The sequence below is a fragment of the Myotis nattereri genome (genome assembly GCF_964212035.1).
Source record: "Myotis nattereri genome assembly, chromosome: 3".
Lineage (NCBI taxonomy): Eukaryota > Metazoa > Chordata > Mammalia > Chiroptera > Vespertilionidae > Myotis > Myotis nattereri.
Genome location: NC_138077.1, coordinates 106,191,921 through 106,212,183, shown reverse-complemented (window position 1 = coordinate 106,212,183; position 20,263 = coordinate 106,191,921). Strand labels below are relative to the sequence as shown.

Below are 20,263 nucleotides of genomic sequence, written 5' to 3'. Positions count from 1 at the left end.
AGAAAAAGCTAAAAGAGTTCATCACCACCAAACCAGTATTATATGAAATGCTGAAAGGAATTCTTTAAGAAGAGAAAGAAGAAGAAAAAGGTAAAGATAAAAATTATGAACAACAAATACATGTCTATCAACAAATGAATCTAAAAATCAAGTGAATAAAAAATCTGATGAACAGAGTAAACTGGTGAATATAATAGAATCAGGGGCATAGAAAAGGAGTGGACTGACTATTCTCGGGGGGAAAGGCGTGTGGGGGGTGCGGGAAGAGACTGGACAAAAATCGTACACCTATGGATGAGGACAGTGGGGATGGTGAGGACAGAGGGTGGGGTGGGAACCAGATGGAGGGGAGCTATAGGGGAAAAAAAGAGGAACAACTGTAATAATGTGAACAATAAAGATTTATTAAAAAAACAAAACTCAGCAAACAACAAATGCTAGTGAGGATGTGGAGAAAAGGGAAAAGTAGTTCACTGCTGGTGGGAATGCAAATTGGTGGAACCACTATGGAATACAGTATGGTGGTTTCTCAAAAAATTAAAAATAGAACTTCAGTTTGACCCAGTGATCCCACTTCTGGGAATATATCCTAAAAATCCCAAAACACCAATCAAAAAAATATATGAACCCCTATGTTCATAGAAGCATTATTTACAACTAGAGGCCTGGTGCACGAAATTCGGGTGTCCCTCAGCCCGGCCTGCACCCTCTCCAATCTGGGACATCCCTCTCACAATCCAGGACTGCTGGCTCTTAACTGCTCACCTGCCTGCCTGCCTGATTGCCCCTAACGGCTTTTGCCTGCCAGCCTGATCGCCCCCGTAACCGCTCCCCTGCTGGCCTGATTAACGCCTAACTGCTCCCCTGCTGGCCCCCAACTGCCCTCCCCTGCCGCCCAATTGCCCACAACTTCCCTCTCCTGCTGGCCTGGTCGCCCCAACTGCCCTCCCCTCCCAGCCTGATTGCCCACAACTGCCCTCCCCTACCAGCCATCTTGTGGTGGCCATCTTGTGATGATGTCGCGCATGATGCCACCTAGGTTTTTATTATATATAATAGCTAAGATTTGGAAACAATCCAAGTGCCCATCAGTAGATGAATGGATTAAAAAGCTGCAGGAAATTTACATATGGAATACTATGCAGCTATAGAAAAGAGGGATCTCTTACCCTTTGGGAGAGCATGGATGGACCTGGAAAATATTATGCGGAGTGAAATAAGCCAAAATGAGAAAGAAAAATATCACATGATCTCACTTATTTGTGGAACCTAATGAAAAAAAAATGAATTGACCAACAAAATAAGACCCAAAGCATGGAGACATGGAACAGACTGACATACCTCAATGTGGGGACAAGAGATAAATCAAAGAACTTATATACATATATGCATATATGTATATACGTATATGGACACGGGCAATAGAACAGTGAAGACTGGGGAGAGGGGCTGGAAGGAGGGGGATAAAGGGGTAATATGGGAGATATCTGTAATACTATCAACAATGAAAATATATATTAAAAAAAGAAGAGGAATTAAGAGTTTGGAAGAAGAGAACCTATTTTGCTTATAGAAATACTTATTATCACTATTCTCTTTGATGGTGGTGGGGGAGATTGCTCAGTTACCTCAAATTATAGAATGTCAAAATCAGAAGGGTTTTTAGAACTTGTTCTACTCAAGAATATCTTCTGTCTTCACAATCCACATTGGATTCCCACCACTCTCCTACCACCTTCTATATTTTAACACTATATTCTGTTTTCTTGACAGAGCTTATCACATTTGAAATTACCTTTTTAATTTGTTTTCTTATTGGTTATCTAATTTTTCCTGATGAAACAATAACTTCCTGAGAACAGGGAACTTATCTGTTGTAGTGGAGATCTGAGTCATATTTTTCCCTGTCATCCTTATAAATAGAACCTCTATAGTGAGGGCTGTGGCAACATTATCTAGCATACAAAGCCACGTTTCCCAGTCTGCCTTGATGATACAAGTGGCCAACTGGATGTAAGATATAATTCTGTGGAATTCTTGGAAAGCTCTTAGCTGGAAGGAGCTCCCTTCTGCCCTTTTCCTTTCTTCCTTCCTGATATGTAATGCAATGGTGGGGTTGCTTTAACCATCTTAGGACCATGAGGCGACGCTGATAATGAAATAGCATAAGAATAGCATACGAGCTCTGATTTTCAGGTCTCTGGACTTGCTTTATGTAACATAAATAAATCCTTTATCTTATTTTAAAAAATAAAGAGCAGGCTTATGCTTCTATTGAGAAATATGACATGATTTCTGAGATATGATTCAAAATATTCCAGCAAAATAATGATAACAAAGCAAATTCTGAAATTGTTGAGTCTTGATGAGTAAATAAAGACCTCATTAAACTTTTTCATATTAAAAATATATATCATGTTTTAAAGGGGGGAGGGCAGGGCAGACTACATAGGAGCCATAAGAGAAAAATAGAAGTAGAGAAAAGCAGTGGTCAGAAAGATGGGGTAGAAAGCAAAATTTTGGTAGAGGCCAAAGAATATCAAAGTTTCAAGAAGAAATACAAAACAATTTAAAAATTTTTACCTTATGTCCAGTCCCTCTCTTTCAACGGCTTTCAAAAACAATGGAAACAAGGTTAGGTCAGAGAAAAAGAAAAAGAGAACTGGCTAGTCAGGGCAAGAACAAGGTCACTGAAGGCCTTCACAGAGAGTTTCTAGAGAGGGTGGGAGCAAATACCAAACTACTGTGGGCTTGAAAGGAGAATGAAACCTGGAACACTGTCAGCAAAAAGAGAAGAGAGGATAAAACATGAAAGAGTAAAGGTGAAAACACAGAAAATGTTATAAAAAAATCTGGTGGAAAAGGAAAGGAAAATGAATCCAGTGTGAGAAAAATGAATAAGTGGAATTGCCTTGAAATTGAGCACAGCATATCTGTGGAAGGGTTAAAGTTGAAATAGAAAAAAAACTAACTTTTCTGGAGAAAGAGAATGCTAACATTGAATTTCTTGCCACTGTGCTAGAAGTGTGTATGTATGTGCGAATGAAATAGATGTTATTTCCTTTTACAGTGGGAGGATGAATTACTGATATCAATATCCAGAAAAAGTAAGTGTAAAAGTGATATTGGTATCTTAATTCTTTTAACTAGATTCTTGCCCATGTTTGAAGACAAAGAAATGGAAATAAGGTAGTTTTAGCTGCTCATTAGGGTACCAGGTCATTTATTTAGGGGCCAGGAAGGGAATAGTTTGTTGAAAGATTATAAAATTCTAATTCTTGGCCAGGAATCCCTATATGCCCAACCATACCTTAATATTTTTAGAAATATCAGTTTTTCCACATTCGTGGGCAAGATTTTGCCAATGTTTCTTTCTTATATTACCAAAACTTTTGTTTTCAAAATATAAAATTATACTAAAACACTGAGTACCCAATTTTATTTAATTTTTATTTTTTTAGAGTGAATTCAACCTTCCTCCTCCTTTTTCCCCCCTTTTTGAACATATTGGGGTTACATTGGTTAACAAAATTATACAGGTTTCAGGTGCACAATTCCACAATACATCATCTGTACACTGTGTTATGGTTCAGTACCCTGAGTACTCATTTTAAAAATACATATCCATACCCCAATCTCTTAAGAAATCAGTTCTGGCCCGGCCGGTGTGGCTCAGTTATTGAGTGTCGACCTATGAACCAGATGGTCACGGTTTGATTCCTGATCAGGGCACAGGCCCAAGTTGCGGGCTTGATCCCCAGCATGGGGTGTGCAGAAGGCAGCTGATCAATGATTCTCTCTCACCACTGATGTCTTTATCTCTCTCTCCTTCTCCCTTCCTCTCTAAAATCAATAAAAATATATAAAGAAAAAGAAATCAGTTTGGTTATTTATATCTCCATTAATATTGGAAACCTCCCTCTGAAAATGCCATTCAAATACCCAAGTACTGTCCTTCCCATGATGGACAACATATCAAAAGAAAAAGCATAATTTTGTTGGAATTAAAAAAGAGCAACAGAGAAGCAAAATTCATTGTGGTGCTAAGAGGAAAAATGCCACACTAAACAGAAGAAGGTCTAATTTTAAAAAAAACAACAACACACAAACTTATAATAAAAATATAAGTTGCCCTAACTGGTGTGGATCAGTTGGTTGAGTGTTGACCCATACATCAAAAGGTCGCTGGTTTGCCCTAATGGGTTTGGCTCGGTGGATAGAGCGTTGGCCTGCGGACTCAGGGGTCCCGGGTTCGATTCCGGTCAAGGGCATGTACCTTGGTTGCGGGCACATCCCCAGTGGGGGGTGTGCAGGAGGCAGCTGATCAATGTTTCTCTCTCATCAATGTTTCTAGCTCTCTAACCCTCTCCCTTCCTCTCTGTAAAAAATCAATAAGATATATTTTAAAAAACAAAAAGTCACTGGTTCGATTCCCAGTCAGGGCACATGCCCAAGTTGTAGGTTCAATCCCCAGTCAGGGTTTGTGAATCCTCAGTTGGGGTGTGTGTGAGAGGCAAATGATCAATGTTTCTCACATTGATGTTTCTCTCTCTTTCTTCCTCTCTCCATTCCTCTCTAAAATCAATAAAAATATATTTTTTTAAAGAAAGATAAGTCAAAGAAAGCAAAGCTACATAAAGTTAAGAAGAAATTTAAAAAGCCATGGAATTTTATAATTAGACAATAACTATTAATTTTTTCCAATGCATAGAAACCAGATTACAATTAAGTTAGTAAGAAAAAGCACAAAGTGAAAATCCCATGAGGTATGACAGTGAAGTATAGAGTAGCAACTTAAGTGTGAGATAATCCAGAGAAAGTATTTAAAAATGAAAAAGATCTATGTTTCATGAAAGAGTCAATGAGGACTGGCTGAATAACCAGGCAAGGGAGAAAATAACAAATAAAATGCAACAACTGGAAGAGACGGAATCCAATGTGTAGACTAAGGTATTGGTCTAACAAAGAGTAGGACCTCTTTTACTCTCAGATTAGAAAGACTAGGAGAGAGGCAGATAATCTTAGAAGTGACAAGAATGGAAGTTCACATCCAGCAGTTTTTGTTTACAGTGCTTCCAATAGACTCATTATCTATAATAATAAAAGCGTAATATGCTAATTAGACCGGACATCCTTCCTTCCAGACAAAGCCACAGCAGGTAGGGGCCGAGGCAGAGGCGGCAGAGGCCCCTGGCCACAGGTGGGTGGGCCGGCAGGGGCTGGGACCAAGGCCCTTGCACGAATTTCGTGCATCGGGCCTCTAGTCCTATATAATAAAACCCTAATATGCAAATCAACTGAACAGCCGAACCGGCCACTATGATACACACTGACCACCAGGGGGCAGATGCTCAATGCAGGAGCTGCCCCCCTGGTGGTCAGTGCGCTCCCACAGGGGGAGTGCCACTCAGCCAGAAGCCAGACTCATAGCTGGCAAGTGCAGTGGCGGTGGTGGGGGCCTCTCCCGCCTCCACTGCAGGAGGGTGGTAAGGAGTGAGGGGCCCCGGACTGCAAGGGGGATGTCTGACTGCCAGCTTAGGCCTGCGTCAGACATCCCCGGAGGGCTCCCAGACTGTGAGAGGGCACAGGTTGGGCGGGCTGAGGGACCCTTCCCCCGCCCCCCACATGAAATTCTGTGCACCGGGACTCTAGTTGCATTATAACATGCAGAATGAAGCTCAAATTGGAAACATAACCAAGCTGCTCCTTACACATAACACATAAAGAGGTTCCATTCCAATGCAATGTTTTAGAACAGCAAAGCAATCTGGAAAACACAAACAAACACATTTTCTGGCAGGTAGCCTTAAAAGCATAGGCTCTATGAGTCAGAACGTTGGTGACCATATCTTAGCTCCATCATTTATTAGCTGGATGACTTTAGGTAAATTACTTAATTTCTCTATGATTCTATTTGGTCACCTGGAAAATAAGAATAGTTGTGAGATTAAATGAGAAAATCTATAAGAACTTAGGGGAAAACGAAGCACACAGAAGCTCACTAAATGTTACAAGCTGTTAGTGGAATTCTTAAAAGAGGTTCCAATAGTTCATAAATATGATAGTGTTAAATTATACACATTTCCTACTCTGGGGGACAGAAATGTGAAAAGCAGAAGTACAAATCTTATTATAGAAACTGATGATGTTTCTTTTCTATTCTAAATCTTCCGAGGAAAATTGCTTCAATTCAGCAATATCTCCAATTCACCCAACAATTATTTGAACTATAAAGGGCTGACCAAGCATATTTCTCCCAATGTATGACACGCTAACAGGTTATGTACTTTTTATCTTATAAGACAAATATAAATTATTTCACATTTTTAAAAGGCTGTGAAGACTTACAATCCAGTTGCTTAACACAGAAAGTGGACAGATGATCAGTGTTGTTCTTGGTCTCTCTACATCAGTTTTCTTTGAACCCTCCAATGCAGATGCTCCTGAAAGAATAAATCAGTATCACTAACATTAAGTGTTTTTCCCCCCCACAAATATATAGTCAATAAAGAAACGACAATAATGTGCCTCTATGAAAAAAGACATTAGGAAGAACTAAAATGAAGCAGATGGACTTCTGTTTCCAGCTTTGAAGAAGTAACAGTAATTAGATTTTTACTTTGCCACTTTAAACAGCTAAATACCTAGAGAGTGACTATTCATGGGAGAGGTAGAGGATTATGAGTAGAAGGGGATACAAGGAGGAAGTTTCAAATACCCACTGATACTCATTAAATTATTCATTAGGATGAACATTTGTTTTATGCAATTCTCTGAATTTGGACTATGTTTAATGTGGTAGCCAGACACCAAGATGGCCCCCAATGATAATCCACTTCCTGACAGTTACAACCTTGTGTAGTCCCACCCCACACTCCACTGAGGTTGGTCTGTGGACCAAAAGGATATGTCAGAAGTGAGACTAATTTATAAAAAATGCAGCTTCTCTCCCTCAGATGCTCTCTCTCTCTCTTATCCTGATGACTCCCTCTGGGGGGAGCCAGCTGCCATGTTGTGAGGACACTCAGGCAGCCTAAGAAAAGACGCCCTCCAATTTTATTTTCCATTAGAGGCTCAATGCACAAAATGCATGCAAGAGCAGGCCTTCCTTCCTTCAGCTGCCGGCACCAGCTTCCTTCTGGCAACCGGGACCCGGGCTTCCCTCTGGCCGCCGGCAGGCACCCCAGACCCAGGCTTCCCTCACAGCCCCGGCTTCGTCCAGAAGGATGAAGGACGTCCGGTCTAATTTGCATCTTATGCTTTTATTATTATAGACTAGAGGCCCAGTGCATGAAATTTGTGCGGGGGGGGGGGGGGGGCGCCCTTCAGCCTGGCTGCACCCTCTCCAATCTGGGACCCATCGGACATGCCTCTCGCAATCCAGGACCACTGGCTCCTAACCACTCGCCTGCCTGCCTGCCTGATCGCCCCTAACCTCTCTGCCTGCCTGCCTGCCTGCCTGATCACCCCTAACCACCTCTGCTTGCCTGCCTGATCATCCATAACTGCTCCCCTGCCGGCCTGATCGCCCCTAACTGCTCCCCCTGCTGGCCTGATCACTGTTAACCACCTCTGCCTCGGCCCCACACCCTGGACTCAGGATTCCCTCTGCCGGCCAGCCGCAGGCACCTGGGACCCGGGCTTCCCTCCCTCTGGCTGGCTGAAGGCACCCAGGACCCGTGCTGGTTTCACCCAGACCGGCTGCAGTCACATGGGACTGTGAGCGGGTGGCTTCACCCAGGCCGGCCAAAGGTGCCCAGGACCGTGGGGGGGTGGCTTCACCCGAGCCACAACCACAAGCACCTGGGACCTTGGGGCTGGCGGCTTTTCTCCCTCTCCCAGGCCGCAGCCTCAGCCGCAAGCGCTGGCGCCCGGGACTGCAGGGTGGGCCTCTTTTCTCCCTCTCCCGTGCCATTGGCCCTCGGCCATCACAGCCGCTGTGGCTTTGTCTAGATAGACATCCGGAAGACGTCCCATCTAATTAGTTTATCACCCCTTTAATTGGTATAGATTCCCTTATTGGGCAGCATTTACATTATTACCAATATTTTACTAAATGCATCAATGAAACTGGTTTTTCATGTCTTCTTGTACACATCTATAGAGTTCTAGGTGGTCTATCTTTAGTTTCACTACATTTGGTCTGCTCTCCACTGTAATTTACATTCCCATCTACAGTGCATGAGACTTCCTGTTGCTCACAACTTTGCCTATACTTGGCATTAAGATTTTTAAATGTTTGTAAATATGATGAGTGAGACAGTATCTCACTGTTCCCTTAATTTGCATTTCCCCAATGATTGAATCTGCATATATTTTCCTATACTTATTAGTTTTTTGGGTTTTCTTTCCAAGAATTATACATTTATATTCTTAGTGGTTATTCCCCTACTATATTGTCTCTTTCTAAATGATAACAGAGGGTTCTTTACATATTCTAAATATTAATGCTTTCTAAGTTACACTTATCACAAATATCTTCTTCAGCCTTAACATTATTCAATGTTTATGGTACCTATTGATGCATGGAAATTTTAAATGTTGAATTTAATCTTTTTCTATGCCTTTGTGTGTCTTGTTTTTTTAAAAATCACTATTTACCGGAATATATGGCTTCTATCTCCACTCACTGATTTTTGTTTTTATTCTGTTTCTCTTCCAGAAATATCTGTATTTGGGTTTTATCTCAGCTACGATTTTTTTTTTAAGTTTCTCTCCTGTATTACTGCTATGTGTCTGCAACAAAAAGGAACTTTTTGTGTGAACTTAATTCTATCTCAATTCTATCTAAATCATATCTCAACTAAATTCAACATTTCTTAAAATTCCTAAAATTGGGGTTAAAAATAATCTAAATGAAATGCCTACATTTTCTATTCCTAATAGTTTGATTCTTGGGCCAAAAGTTAATTCTTTTTCATCATTCTGTGTTAGCTCAAATATCACCTTACACAGACTCCTACAGTCAATCTTTATTTCATTATCTTCCTTTATTTTTTCACAGCATTTATTGTCTATAATGATATTTATTAATTTTATGTTTTCTCCATAATTAGGCATAAGTTTCATGAAAATACACTTTTGTCTGTTATATCTGCAACATGTAAAATAGAGGAAACTAAGACACAGAGATATAAATTGTCCCAAATCTCCTTAATCCTAGTTCAATCTCTTTCCATCTCCAATATTGAGACTTGTAAGCAGGGTTGATTTCCTATCAATTACAAAATACAAAATTACAATAAATAATAAAGATCACTAACATTCTTAAGTGAAAAGCAGATTCTACTTATACCAAGTAGAAAACCTTTATTATAATTTAAATTAAATTAAGTTTTTAAAGCAGCCATAAATTGATCTGTGCCTTCACTAGAAGAAATATCGTTGGTACTCAGATGAGTAAGGGACCTCCTCCCATCAATTTCTGACCTAAATAAAATACAAAAAGGTACTGGATAGAAAACACATCAAAACATATCTTTTTCTTTTTTTTAATGGGATTATGTATTTTTTTCTTTCTCTACTTTCTAAACTTCTTATAGTATGGTTTTATAACTTTTGTCATTTAAAATATTTTTCACTGAAAAAAAAAAAGCAAACAAAACAAAAGCTCAAAACCCAGCAGGTTTACTGATACTTTTTCAACATTTTCTTTTTTGTTGCAGGAGTAGATGAAGAAAGTGCACATGTAAACTCTGTATCTTCTTTAACCTTAGAAAATTCTGCTGAAGTTAAAAACCACAGAATCATTAAGATATTTGAAAACATTTTCTCCTGTGCTTAGGCACAGGTACTTTCTGAGAATAGAAAATAGAATACCATTTCCAGCCCTGACCAGTTTGGCTCAGTGGATAGAGCGTCGGTCTGCGGACTGAAACGTCCCAGGTTCGATTCTAGTCAAGGGCATGTACCTGGGTTGCGGGCACATCCCCAGTGAGGGGTGTGCAGGAGGCAGCTGATCGATGTTTCTCTCTCATGGATGTTTCTAACTCTCTATCCCTCTCCCTTCCTCTCCGTAAAAAAATCAATAAAATATATTAATATTATAAATTATAATAATATTTATATTTATATTAATTAATTATATTAATTATAATTATATTAATTATATAATTATATTAATTATAATTATATTGATTATATAATTATATTAATTAAATAATTATATTAATTATATTTATAATATTTATATTATTATAATAATATTATAATAATAATTTATAATAATATTATAAATATTATAAAAATATATATATTTTATTGATTGTTTTACGGAGAGGAAGGGAGAGGGATAGAGAGTTAGAAACATCCATGAGAGAGAAACATCGATCAGCTGCCTCCTGCACATCTACTACTGGGGATGTGACCGCAACCCAGGTACATGCCCTTGACCGGAATCGAACCTGGGACCTCTCAGTCCGCAGGCCAACGCTCTATCCACTGAGCCAAACCGGTTTCGGCTAAAATATATTTTTTTTAAAAAGAATACCATTTCTACACTACCTTAAGAGCTTATATTGTTAAAAAAGAATAAACTAATGTCTGGTAACCAAAATTGCCTCTTCTGACACTAAGCTCAGCTTCCCGAGGAAGAGATGTAAAAGTAGAAACAGCCATATGCAAGGTGATTCAGCTCCCAGGTGGAAGGAGAATTTTTTCAAGGAAACAGGTATCTGACTGCTAATAAAAATGATGCCAAATTTATGGTCAGTCAATGGTGATGAGTTATTTTCCAAATGCAATTTCTCAACTAATTAGGAAACAATATGATCTGATTTAGCAGAAAAAAAAAATAAAGAATATGTTTTAAAGATAAAGTAAAAATAATCATTGTTTATTCATACATTTGTATGATAATATGAACTATAATATTTCCAAGAACATACTCCCACCATACTTTTGAAATTACAATTTAGACAGATATGAGTAAGGTTTTATCGAAGTAATTTTATAAGTAGTAAAAAATCATTTTGTCTTGTTTAAAGTTGGTTTAAATAATTTCTCTTACATTTTATTTTGAAATTATTCTTTCATTTTGCCTCATTCAATTAATATCCCTGGTAAGCTCCAAGAATAGTTCATATGTAAACTGCAGTCAAGTTTAAGACCTATTACTAAAGAATTCTAAGCTTGAGAGATGCAAATCAATGGTTTTTTCTTAATAATTTTTAAGTGTAGATTACAGATAGTGATATGTATATACATACCTTTAATTCTGCTTTTACTTTCTGATTGTGCAGTTCTCAGTTTGCCTATGAACAACCAAATACAAAAATGCTCACACAAAGAAATTAGAATATAGGAGAGAGCATCAAATCAAATCCATTTCATATTACCTTTCACTTTCTGTGGCAATTCACTAGTTTCAATTTCCTCTGAATCGCTGCTTTCAGTATACTGGACAGCAGTTTTTCTTCTAAAATTAAATATATGCAATTTTTTTATCGACCCAAAACAATTATAAATAAAAACATGTTTAATAAATATAATATAAATGCTTCTTGTCCTTCCCCACTTATATTTTGAAAAATATTAAAGTGAACCTTTATTTGACAAATGAAAGTCAAATTTGCTACAAGCATTTTGTTTTCTTTTTTAAAAATTAAATTTATTGGAGTAAAGCTGGTTAATAGGGTCATATAGGTTTCAAGTGTACATTTCCATGATACATGATCTGTATGTTGCATTGTGGGCCCACCATCCAAAGTCAAAGTATTCTGTTTTCATAACCAGATGCATTTACTATGCAAAATGCAGTTATCACTATTATTAAAATAAATTTGAAAAAGTAAACCATTCTAAAATAGTAATCATTTTAATACTGAGTTCAATTCAATTAAAACACATAAAACTAGAACAAAAAGGAAATGAAATAAATCTTATCAAATAAAACACTTCCAATATAATAAAATAAGCAGCTAAGAGGCAATAATATAAATCTTCCACAATGAAAAATTTTTGTAAATTTTGTGTAGAAAAAGTATATTATAGTAGTTAAATGCCTAAGTGCAACGGGTTCTACAGTCAGACTGCACAGATTCAAATCCCCATTCTGCCACTTATTTGTTATGTAATTTTAGGTAAGCTATCTAATGGTCCTCTATGCCTCAGTTTCCCCACTTGGAAAACAGAAATAAAGATACAATCCACTTCATTGGATAAAATGATAGAACAAACAATGCCCCTAAAATAGTTGGTTACACAGTAAGTACAGGTGTACTGGATGTAATTAATATATGTGTTGGTTGTTTTTAGTTTTCCCCATGTCCTCATTATTATTATTTCTATGTCCTTTAACGTGATCTGGTCCACCTAATAGAGCTGTTAACTAGTTTCCTGATCAGTTCAGAGTTCTAAGATTTGATATTTGAGAGGAAACTGATGAGTCCTGGTTCTGTGCTCAGTGCAGACAGGTTTCAGTGATAGAAGACAATTAACAGATCCCCAGTTTGAGGTCTTTATTGGTGAAATAGCTAACAGAAACTCAGATTTGAGGTTACCCAACCGATATTGATGGTGGAAAATACAACAAAAGCCAAATATTTAGATCTACTTCAGAGGGTAAGTGAAATTTATAACATTAACGGATTCAAGTTGAGATCAGAGGGGCATTGTGTGTTTTATTCAAATATCCCCACTAGTCTACATTAATAAAATACTCTCCATAAATGACTTTATTGTGTTTTATTTCCACTAACGGTAAAGAAAGAACTGAGATGAGCAAAAAGTGCTTTTGTCAAGCTATCTAATAAAATGTCAGTTTCATCTCCTCAAATTCATAAAGCTCTTCTAAAGTTTCAACAAAAACAAAAAATCCAGAAGCTAGATCTTAGTTCCTACATGAAAGAAATAGAAAAAAAAAAATAGTAGAAAGAAAAGGGATTAAAAATTAATAATTTACTGATGTGCTAAACAAACCTATAGAGGTAAATTAACAGAATGACTAACTTAGCCATTGCTGCCAGTCACCTTTAGAAAAGTTAAAAAAAGTTATCAATTTACTTATTTTATAGATTATTACTTTTCTACCTGCCTAAGTCACAGTGCTTTTTATCAACTTCAAATAAAAAATGTATTTAAAAAACTATATAACTCAGATATAATGGCCCTTTCTCCTATATGTAAAAAAAATGGAGAAAGAAATTTAAATAAACAAATTATATATTATCAAACCTCAATGAGAGTTTACCTTTTGGAGCAGGAACGAGACAATTCTGACTTGGTATATTTACTCTTTCCCTTGACATCTGAAATACTGGGTTCTCCGCTATACCTAGATCCTTCCATTTTAAAGAAAAGGACAAATATATAAAATATTAGTAAATTCTTAGGCTAGCAATGATCCTTCTTAAAACCCTGGTTTTCCAACTCAATAATACAACTTTTTAAAAATACTTTTTAATTGAATTACAACTTCTTAATATCTCCATTCCTGCCCTTTCGATCAGCCAGCTCCTCTTTTCCTATTCTAGTGTTTTCTCATTAAAAAGTACCTTCAATTTGTTCTGTACCCAGTCTTTCCCCTGTAGTCATCCAGCCAATCCCCACATTGGCTGAATTTCCTGATGTACCAAGGCAGCTGAAAGCTGCTGGAAAAAAATGAACAGTAAGTAGATAACTATCTATGCTAATAAAAGGGTAATATGCTAATTAAACCGGACATCCTTCCAGACAAAGCCACAGTGGCTGCTGCTGAGAGAGGGCTGGGCTGAGGCTCAGGCAGCCACGTCAGATGGCAGTGGCGGCGGCAGCGGTGTGATGGGGCGTCACCTTCCCCTGATCGGCCCGGTCACCTCCCATAGAGGGAGGCCTGAGGAGATGATGGGGGAGGTGCCTCCCCATGATTGGCCAGTCGCCTCCCACAGAGGGAGACCAGACTGTGGCTAAGCCGTCAGTAGGACATCCCCTGAGGGCTCCTGGACTGTGAGAGGGAGCAGACCGAGCTGATGGGACCCCCTACCCCCAGTGCACAAATTTTTGTGTACTGGACCTCTAGTCCTTTATAATAAAGAGGTAATATGCTAATTAGACTAAACAGCAGAACAAGGTGACCATCCGGACCACCTTCCAGACAAAGCTGGGGCTGAAAGGGCTGAGCCCCTTGCACAACTTTCATGCATCAAGCCTCTAGTCTTCTATAAACTCCTAATTTTTCTATCTTTTTACTCCCTCAATTATCTATATTTTCCCTGAACTATATTTTCTTTCCTTCTAATGCTAACTCATCTACCAGTTCTCTTGATCTCATTTCTTCCCACAGGCCTATAAAATAGTCTCTCCATTGTATTCAAAATCTTCCTATCCACGGGTTTCTTTCTTAAACTAAAAAATAGGCAACCAAAAAAGCCCTTGCCCTAACCATTTTGGCTCAGTGGATAGAGTGGTGGCCTGCGGACTGAAGAGTCCTGGGGTCAATTCTGGTCAAGGGCACATGCCCAGTGGGAGGCATGCAGGAGGCAGTCAATCAATGACTCTCTCTCATCATTGATGTTTCTATTTTTCTCTCCCTCTCCCTTCCTTCTCTGAAATCAATAAAAATATTTTTTTAAAAATGTTTGAAAAAAAAACAAAACACCCTCAATTCTGCATCCCTTTCCAACTATCTATTTCCCTCTCCTATCTCAAATATAACAAACTGCAAATAGCACACAGTTGTACTTCCAATTCTTCACCTACTATTTTAAAAATATTTTCAGCCTATTCTGCTCTAATAATCTTCAGAAATTAATTTGTGAAGTGATTACTAAGTACAACCATATAATCGCTAAGTCCAGAGATCTCATTACTTCTCCTGACTTCAGAATTTGTTTCTAACCTCTCTTTCCATAGGTGCTGCTGTCCATGCACATCTACATATATAAAACCCTAATATGCAAATAGACCGAATGGCAGAACCGAACAACCAGTCGCTATGATGTGCGCTGACCACCATGGGGTGCACACAGATGGAATGGTGGAGCAGGGGCATCAGACCAAGGCGGAGCACTGGTCGCTGTCATCGGGGCAAGCCTCTGGTGGTTATTGAAAATTCTTTGTCCCACACGCCGCGGTCCCACCAGGAACTCGCACCTGCTGCCGGTGCCTGGCACCAGTCCCAATCACTTGGCGCCATCAGCAGGTGTGAGTGGCAGCTGCCGGCCCCGATCGCCCCTCATGGCTTCTCCACCTCCCCCTACTCCTGAGGGGCAATCGGGGCCGGCAGCTGCCTCTTGCACCCACTGCTGGTGCAAGAGACACTGCTCCACCCACTGCCAGCGCCAATCCCGCTCACACCCACAGCCAGCACCAGAGCCATTGCTCGCACCCACTGCCATTGCCCAGCCCTGGTCCCAATTGCTTGGTGCCATCAGTGGGTGCAAGCAGCAGCTGCTGACCCAATTGTCCCTGAGGGCTTCTCCACCTTCCCCTGCTCCTGAGGGGCGATCAGGGCAGCAGCCACCGCACGCACCCATTGAGGGCGCCAGCCCCACTTGCACCTGTTGCTGGCACCGGCGCCAATCGCTCTGCGCCGTCAGCAGATGTGAGTGGAGCCAGTGCCATCAGTGCGTGGGAGTGGGAGCAGAGCTGTGGGCAGACAGGGGACTGGTGGCTACAGCGGGAGGGTGTGAGTGGGGGCATGGAGGATGAGCCGAGACCCACGCCTGCGCCCACTGCAGCCTCACGGCCCACAGTTCTTTTTAAGGTGCAGGAATTTGTGTACTAGACCCCCTAGTTACACTATAAATACTATAAACTAATCTGAAGTCTCAGAACAAAATATGCTCTATTATTGTGTTTTTATTTTGCTGTTTAACTACCTTTCACAGGATATGTTTCTCGACCAAAAATGTTCTTCCTCAGCTTCTCTGCCTCGTGTACTACCACCTAATTCTATCATCACCTCCTTGATGGAATTTTTCCTGACAACCGTCATTCAGAAAAAGAGATTGGAAGTTTTTGTACAGTACAGAGCCCCAGCACTAGAATTACATAATTAAATTAGAAAAATCTCACAATAGGGTGGTGAAGGCCTGGGATGGGGGCGGGGCAGGCTAGAAGAGGTCAATGGGGGGAAAAAGGGGACATATGTAATACTTTCAACAATAAAGATTTAAAAATAAGAATTTAAAAATCTCAATAAAATATGAGATCATATCAAAATTAAAGTTTACCTTTGGTTAGTTCATCTGTCTTTTCACTGGTATTGTTTCTTCTCAATTTCATAGATCCATTGTTAATATTACATTCCTAGATGAAAAGGCATATTTCTTACATAGTACTGTTGTCAGTTTTAAATAAGCTTAAAATGCATCCTATTTTATATTTCTTTATTTTACATAATAAAGACTATTTAAATTGTTACTACATTTTGGAGCAAAGGAGAAAGGTGCATTAAGTAAAAAGAAAAAATATATTAACGGATTAAAATTTTCTTCACAGGTATCTCAAAAAAGAAAACTAGTTGGTCTTTACCTTGCAAAAAGAATACAAAAAGCAAACCTCAGTTATAAATGGCATGTTAGTTACTATGAGAAACATTCATGAAATGGGAGTTACTTTAGAATTAAAAGAAATTCTCAGATGATAAGCTTTCAAAACAAGGGTCCCTACAGCAAGTAATAGATCTTTAATGAGGCTGCCATTGCCATGCTTTTTCTCTCCTGTTTTACTCTATCAGGGATTTTCCTGTCAACCTGACTTTCCTTTTTCCTTCATGTATACCCTTTTGTTTCAAAATGCATCAATGTACACATAAATACAAAAACTTCTATAAAAGTAAAACTTTATACTTCTTCATGAAAATATTTTTAACTGAGTCTAGCAAGGAAGGATTCCTCCCACCTTACTTCTAGTTCTTAACTTGATTCTGTAAGTAGGAATAAACCCAAATAAAATGGGATTTAATTGAATTAATTCTTGTAGGTTAAAAAAAGTAGGTGAAGTTGTCATATTATAAATCAAAACCTCAGAATGGAGGGCAGGATTGGTAGACAGGAGTAGAATAATTTTTGCTGAAAATTAGGGCTAACAAATGAAATTTAATTTTAGTTTTTAAAAAAACAGAATTTTAAACATTTTACAAAATCCCATGACAGTTAGGATTTACCAAAAATGTGACTGAAAGAAGATATATCCTCTTCTAATGGTATGGGTGGGAAAATCCAAAATATAACATTTTTAGAGATATGTAGCTAGAAGAGTTATTTTAGATCATTTTAAAGCATTAATAACTCCAAGGAACTAATATAAAAAATGCTTTTTGATCTTCTTCAATAGTTAGTACAACCATTTTTATTAAACAGTATGCAAAAAAAATCTAAAATTGTATCCACAAATAAAAGATATTCTTTACATTATTCATTTTATATTAATTTTGTTTAGGCAAGATTTTTCTCCATAGAGTTCAAAGACAAATTTTCTACAAAGTCCAACATATCAATCATCTATTGAAATTTAAATCAATTATATTTTACTCTGTAAAGCTTGGGATATCTAAATCTACTTAAAATACTGGATTTTTTGTTGCAATAAATTCTAAGCTGGAAATCACAATTTCAGCCTCAATTTCAATTAATGTAGCAAACTATCCAAAAACCTTCCAAATATAAAACACCTTAAACGCGTGGCTAATCTTGGGGGGGGTGGGGGAGGACGGGCGGGGAGGGAGAGCCTTACTGATAATAGATAAGTTTTAAATTGATAACTGACACAGATGCTATAAGAAGTCCTAGGTGCTTTTGTTTTCTTTCAATGACCAAATGTAAAAAGAACAGTATATAAAGCATTAGACTATTCCAGTAGGGAATTAGATCTCAGATGTTAATACAGAGTTAAACTTGCAATGAAAGTATTAAGAAGGAAATGCAACTAAGTGCAGACATTAATAAATTTATTAATCAATGGCAGGAAACTGGACTGCAGCCTCTTTGAAATCTTAAAATTTAGAAGTCTTAAAAAATATTTTTGCACAGATCTTTTGCGTAGTTATTTCCTACTTTAAGTTCTTTGAATTTTCAGCTCAGAACAAATAATACTGTTTCATTTTAATAATATTTATTTTTCCATAAAATGAATTCACTTTATTAGAAATTGAATATAACTATATTAGGCATACATCTGATGCACACACACACACACACACACACACGCACAAACAAGTTAAATATTAAAATTCACCAATATTCTCATCATTAGATCATAATTATCACTATTAACATTTTGGCACATATAGTGTATAGCTACACTTAGATATAGATAATATGTAATTACAAAATGAGGAGTCAAACACTATATACAGATGTGGCCTTGGCCCTGTTTTTTTGTTAATCCTCACCCAAGGATATTTTTCTCCATTGATTTTTAGAGAAAGTGGAAGGGAGAAAGGGCAGGGAAGAGGAATGAGAGAGGGAGAGAGGGGGAGGGAGACAGAGAGAGAGAGAAAGAGAGAGAGAGAGAGAGAGAGAGAGAGAGAGAGAGAGAGAGAGAGAGAGAAAGGGAGAGAGAGAAAGAGAGAGAGAGAGAAAGAGAGACATCAATGTGAGAGAGACACATTGATTGGTTGCCTCCTGCGGCACACCAACCAAGGCTTGGGATCCAACCTGCAACCCAGGTTCAATTTCTTGACCAGCCCTTCAGTGTGTGGGCTGACATTTTAACCACTGAGAAACACCAGCGAGGGTGCCACTCGACTTTTTTATTTTTTTTAAATATACTTCATTGAATTTTTACATAGAGGAAGGGAGAGGGATAGAGAGTTAGAAATATCGATGAGAGAGAAACATCAATCAGCTGCCTCCTGCACACCCAGTACCGGGGATGTGCCCACAACCAAGGTACACGCCCTTGACTGGAATAGAACCTGGGACTCTTCAGTCTGCAGGCCTGCGCGCTAAGCACTGAGCCAAACTGGTTAGGGCTTCACTTGCCTTTTTTTTAACTAAAAAAAGAAATCATAACAATATTCTTCAAAAATAGAATTTTATAATTTTGTATAACAATTAAATTTTATATCTATACTAGAGGCCCGGTGGACAAAAATTTGTGCTCTCGGAGAGTCCCTCAGCACGGCCTATGCCAGCTGTAGGCAAACTACGGCCCGCGGGCCGGATCCAGCCCATTTGAAATGAATAAAACTAAAAAAAAAAAAGACCGTACCCTTTTATGTAATGATGTTTACTTTGAATTTATATTAGTTCACACAAACACTCCATCCATGCTTTTGTTCTGGCCCTCTGGTCCAGTTTAAGAACCCATTGTGGCCCTCGAGTCAAAAAGTTTGCCCACCCCTGGCCTCTGCCCTCTAGCAGTCTGGGTCCTCTCGGAGGATGTCCACCTGTTGGCTTCGGCCCGCTCCTTGGGGGATCGGACCCAAGCTGGCACTCAGACATCCCTTTGGCCGCCGGCAGCCCTTGGGGGATGTCCACTTGCCAGCAGGGAGCAGGCCTAAGCTGCAGTCGGACATCCTTAGCGCTGATGAGGAGGCGGGAGAGGCTCCAAGCACCACTGCTGTACTGGAAGCCATCAGACTGGCTTGTGGCTGAGCGAAGGTCCCCCTGTGGGAGTGCACTGACCACCAGAGGTCAGCTCCTGCATTGAGCGTCAGCCCTTGGTGGTCAGTGTGTGTCATAGTGACCAGTCATTCCCAGTCGTTCTGCTGTTAGGGTCAGTTTGCATATGACCCTTTTGTTATATACGATAGAGGCCTGGTGCATAGGATAGGGGGCAGACTGGTTTGCCCTGAAGGGTGTCCTGGATCAGGGTAGGGGTCCCGCTGGGGTGCCTGGCCAGCCTGGATGACGGGCTGATGGCTGTTTGCAGCTGGTCACAGCCCCTTCAGGGTGGGGGGCCACACTCGGATGTCTGGTAAGCCTGGATGTGGGGCTGATGGCTGTTTGCAGGCTGGTCAAACCCCCCGCAGTGGGGACCCTCACCCCATGGAGGTTTGGCCAGGCTGGGGGAGGGGCTGAGGGCCGTTTTCAGGCTGGCCAAGGCCCACGGCAACGGAAGCTCCCAGCCTCTCCTTTTTTTCTTTTTTCTTTTGGGATTCATTTACCTTCTATAATAGAAACTTTGTAGCCTTGAGAGAAACTCAGAGCCAGCCAGGACGGGTGGAAGGGAAGCCTCCTGCTCACTCCAGCTCTGTGGCCATGGCTGCCTGAGAGCAGGTATCTAAGGTTTATTTACTTTCTTCTATAATTGAAACCTTGTTGCTTTGAGTGGAGCTCAGAGCCAGGCTGCGGCAAGCGGGAAGCTTGGCTTCCTCCATTATTGGGGCAACGAAACC

At 39.5% G+C, this 20,263-nt stretch overlaps 1 protein-coding gene across 1 annotated transcript in view; it reads right to left on the bottom strand.

Moving 5' to 3' along the window:
• Positions 1–20,263, bottom strand: part of HLTF (helicase like transcription factor) — a 147,415-nt gene that overhangs the window by 67,279 nt on the left and 59,873 nt on the right. Inside the window, exons 9-13 of the mRNA XM_081087453.1 lie at positions 16,152–16,227; positions 13,190–13,280; positions 11,337–11,416; positions 11,208–11,252; positions 6,349–6,443 (exon numbers count right to left, since the gene is read on the bottom strand). Coding sequence (XP_080943579.1) covers positions 6,349–6,443; positions 11,208–11,252; positions 11,337–11,416; positions 13,190–13,280; positions 16,152–16,227 — 387 coding nt within the window. The remainder of the gene's footprint in view (positions 1–6,348; positions 6,444–11,207; positions 11,253–11,336; positions 11,417–13,189; positions 13,281–16,151; positions 16,228–20,263) is intronic.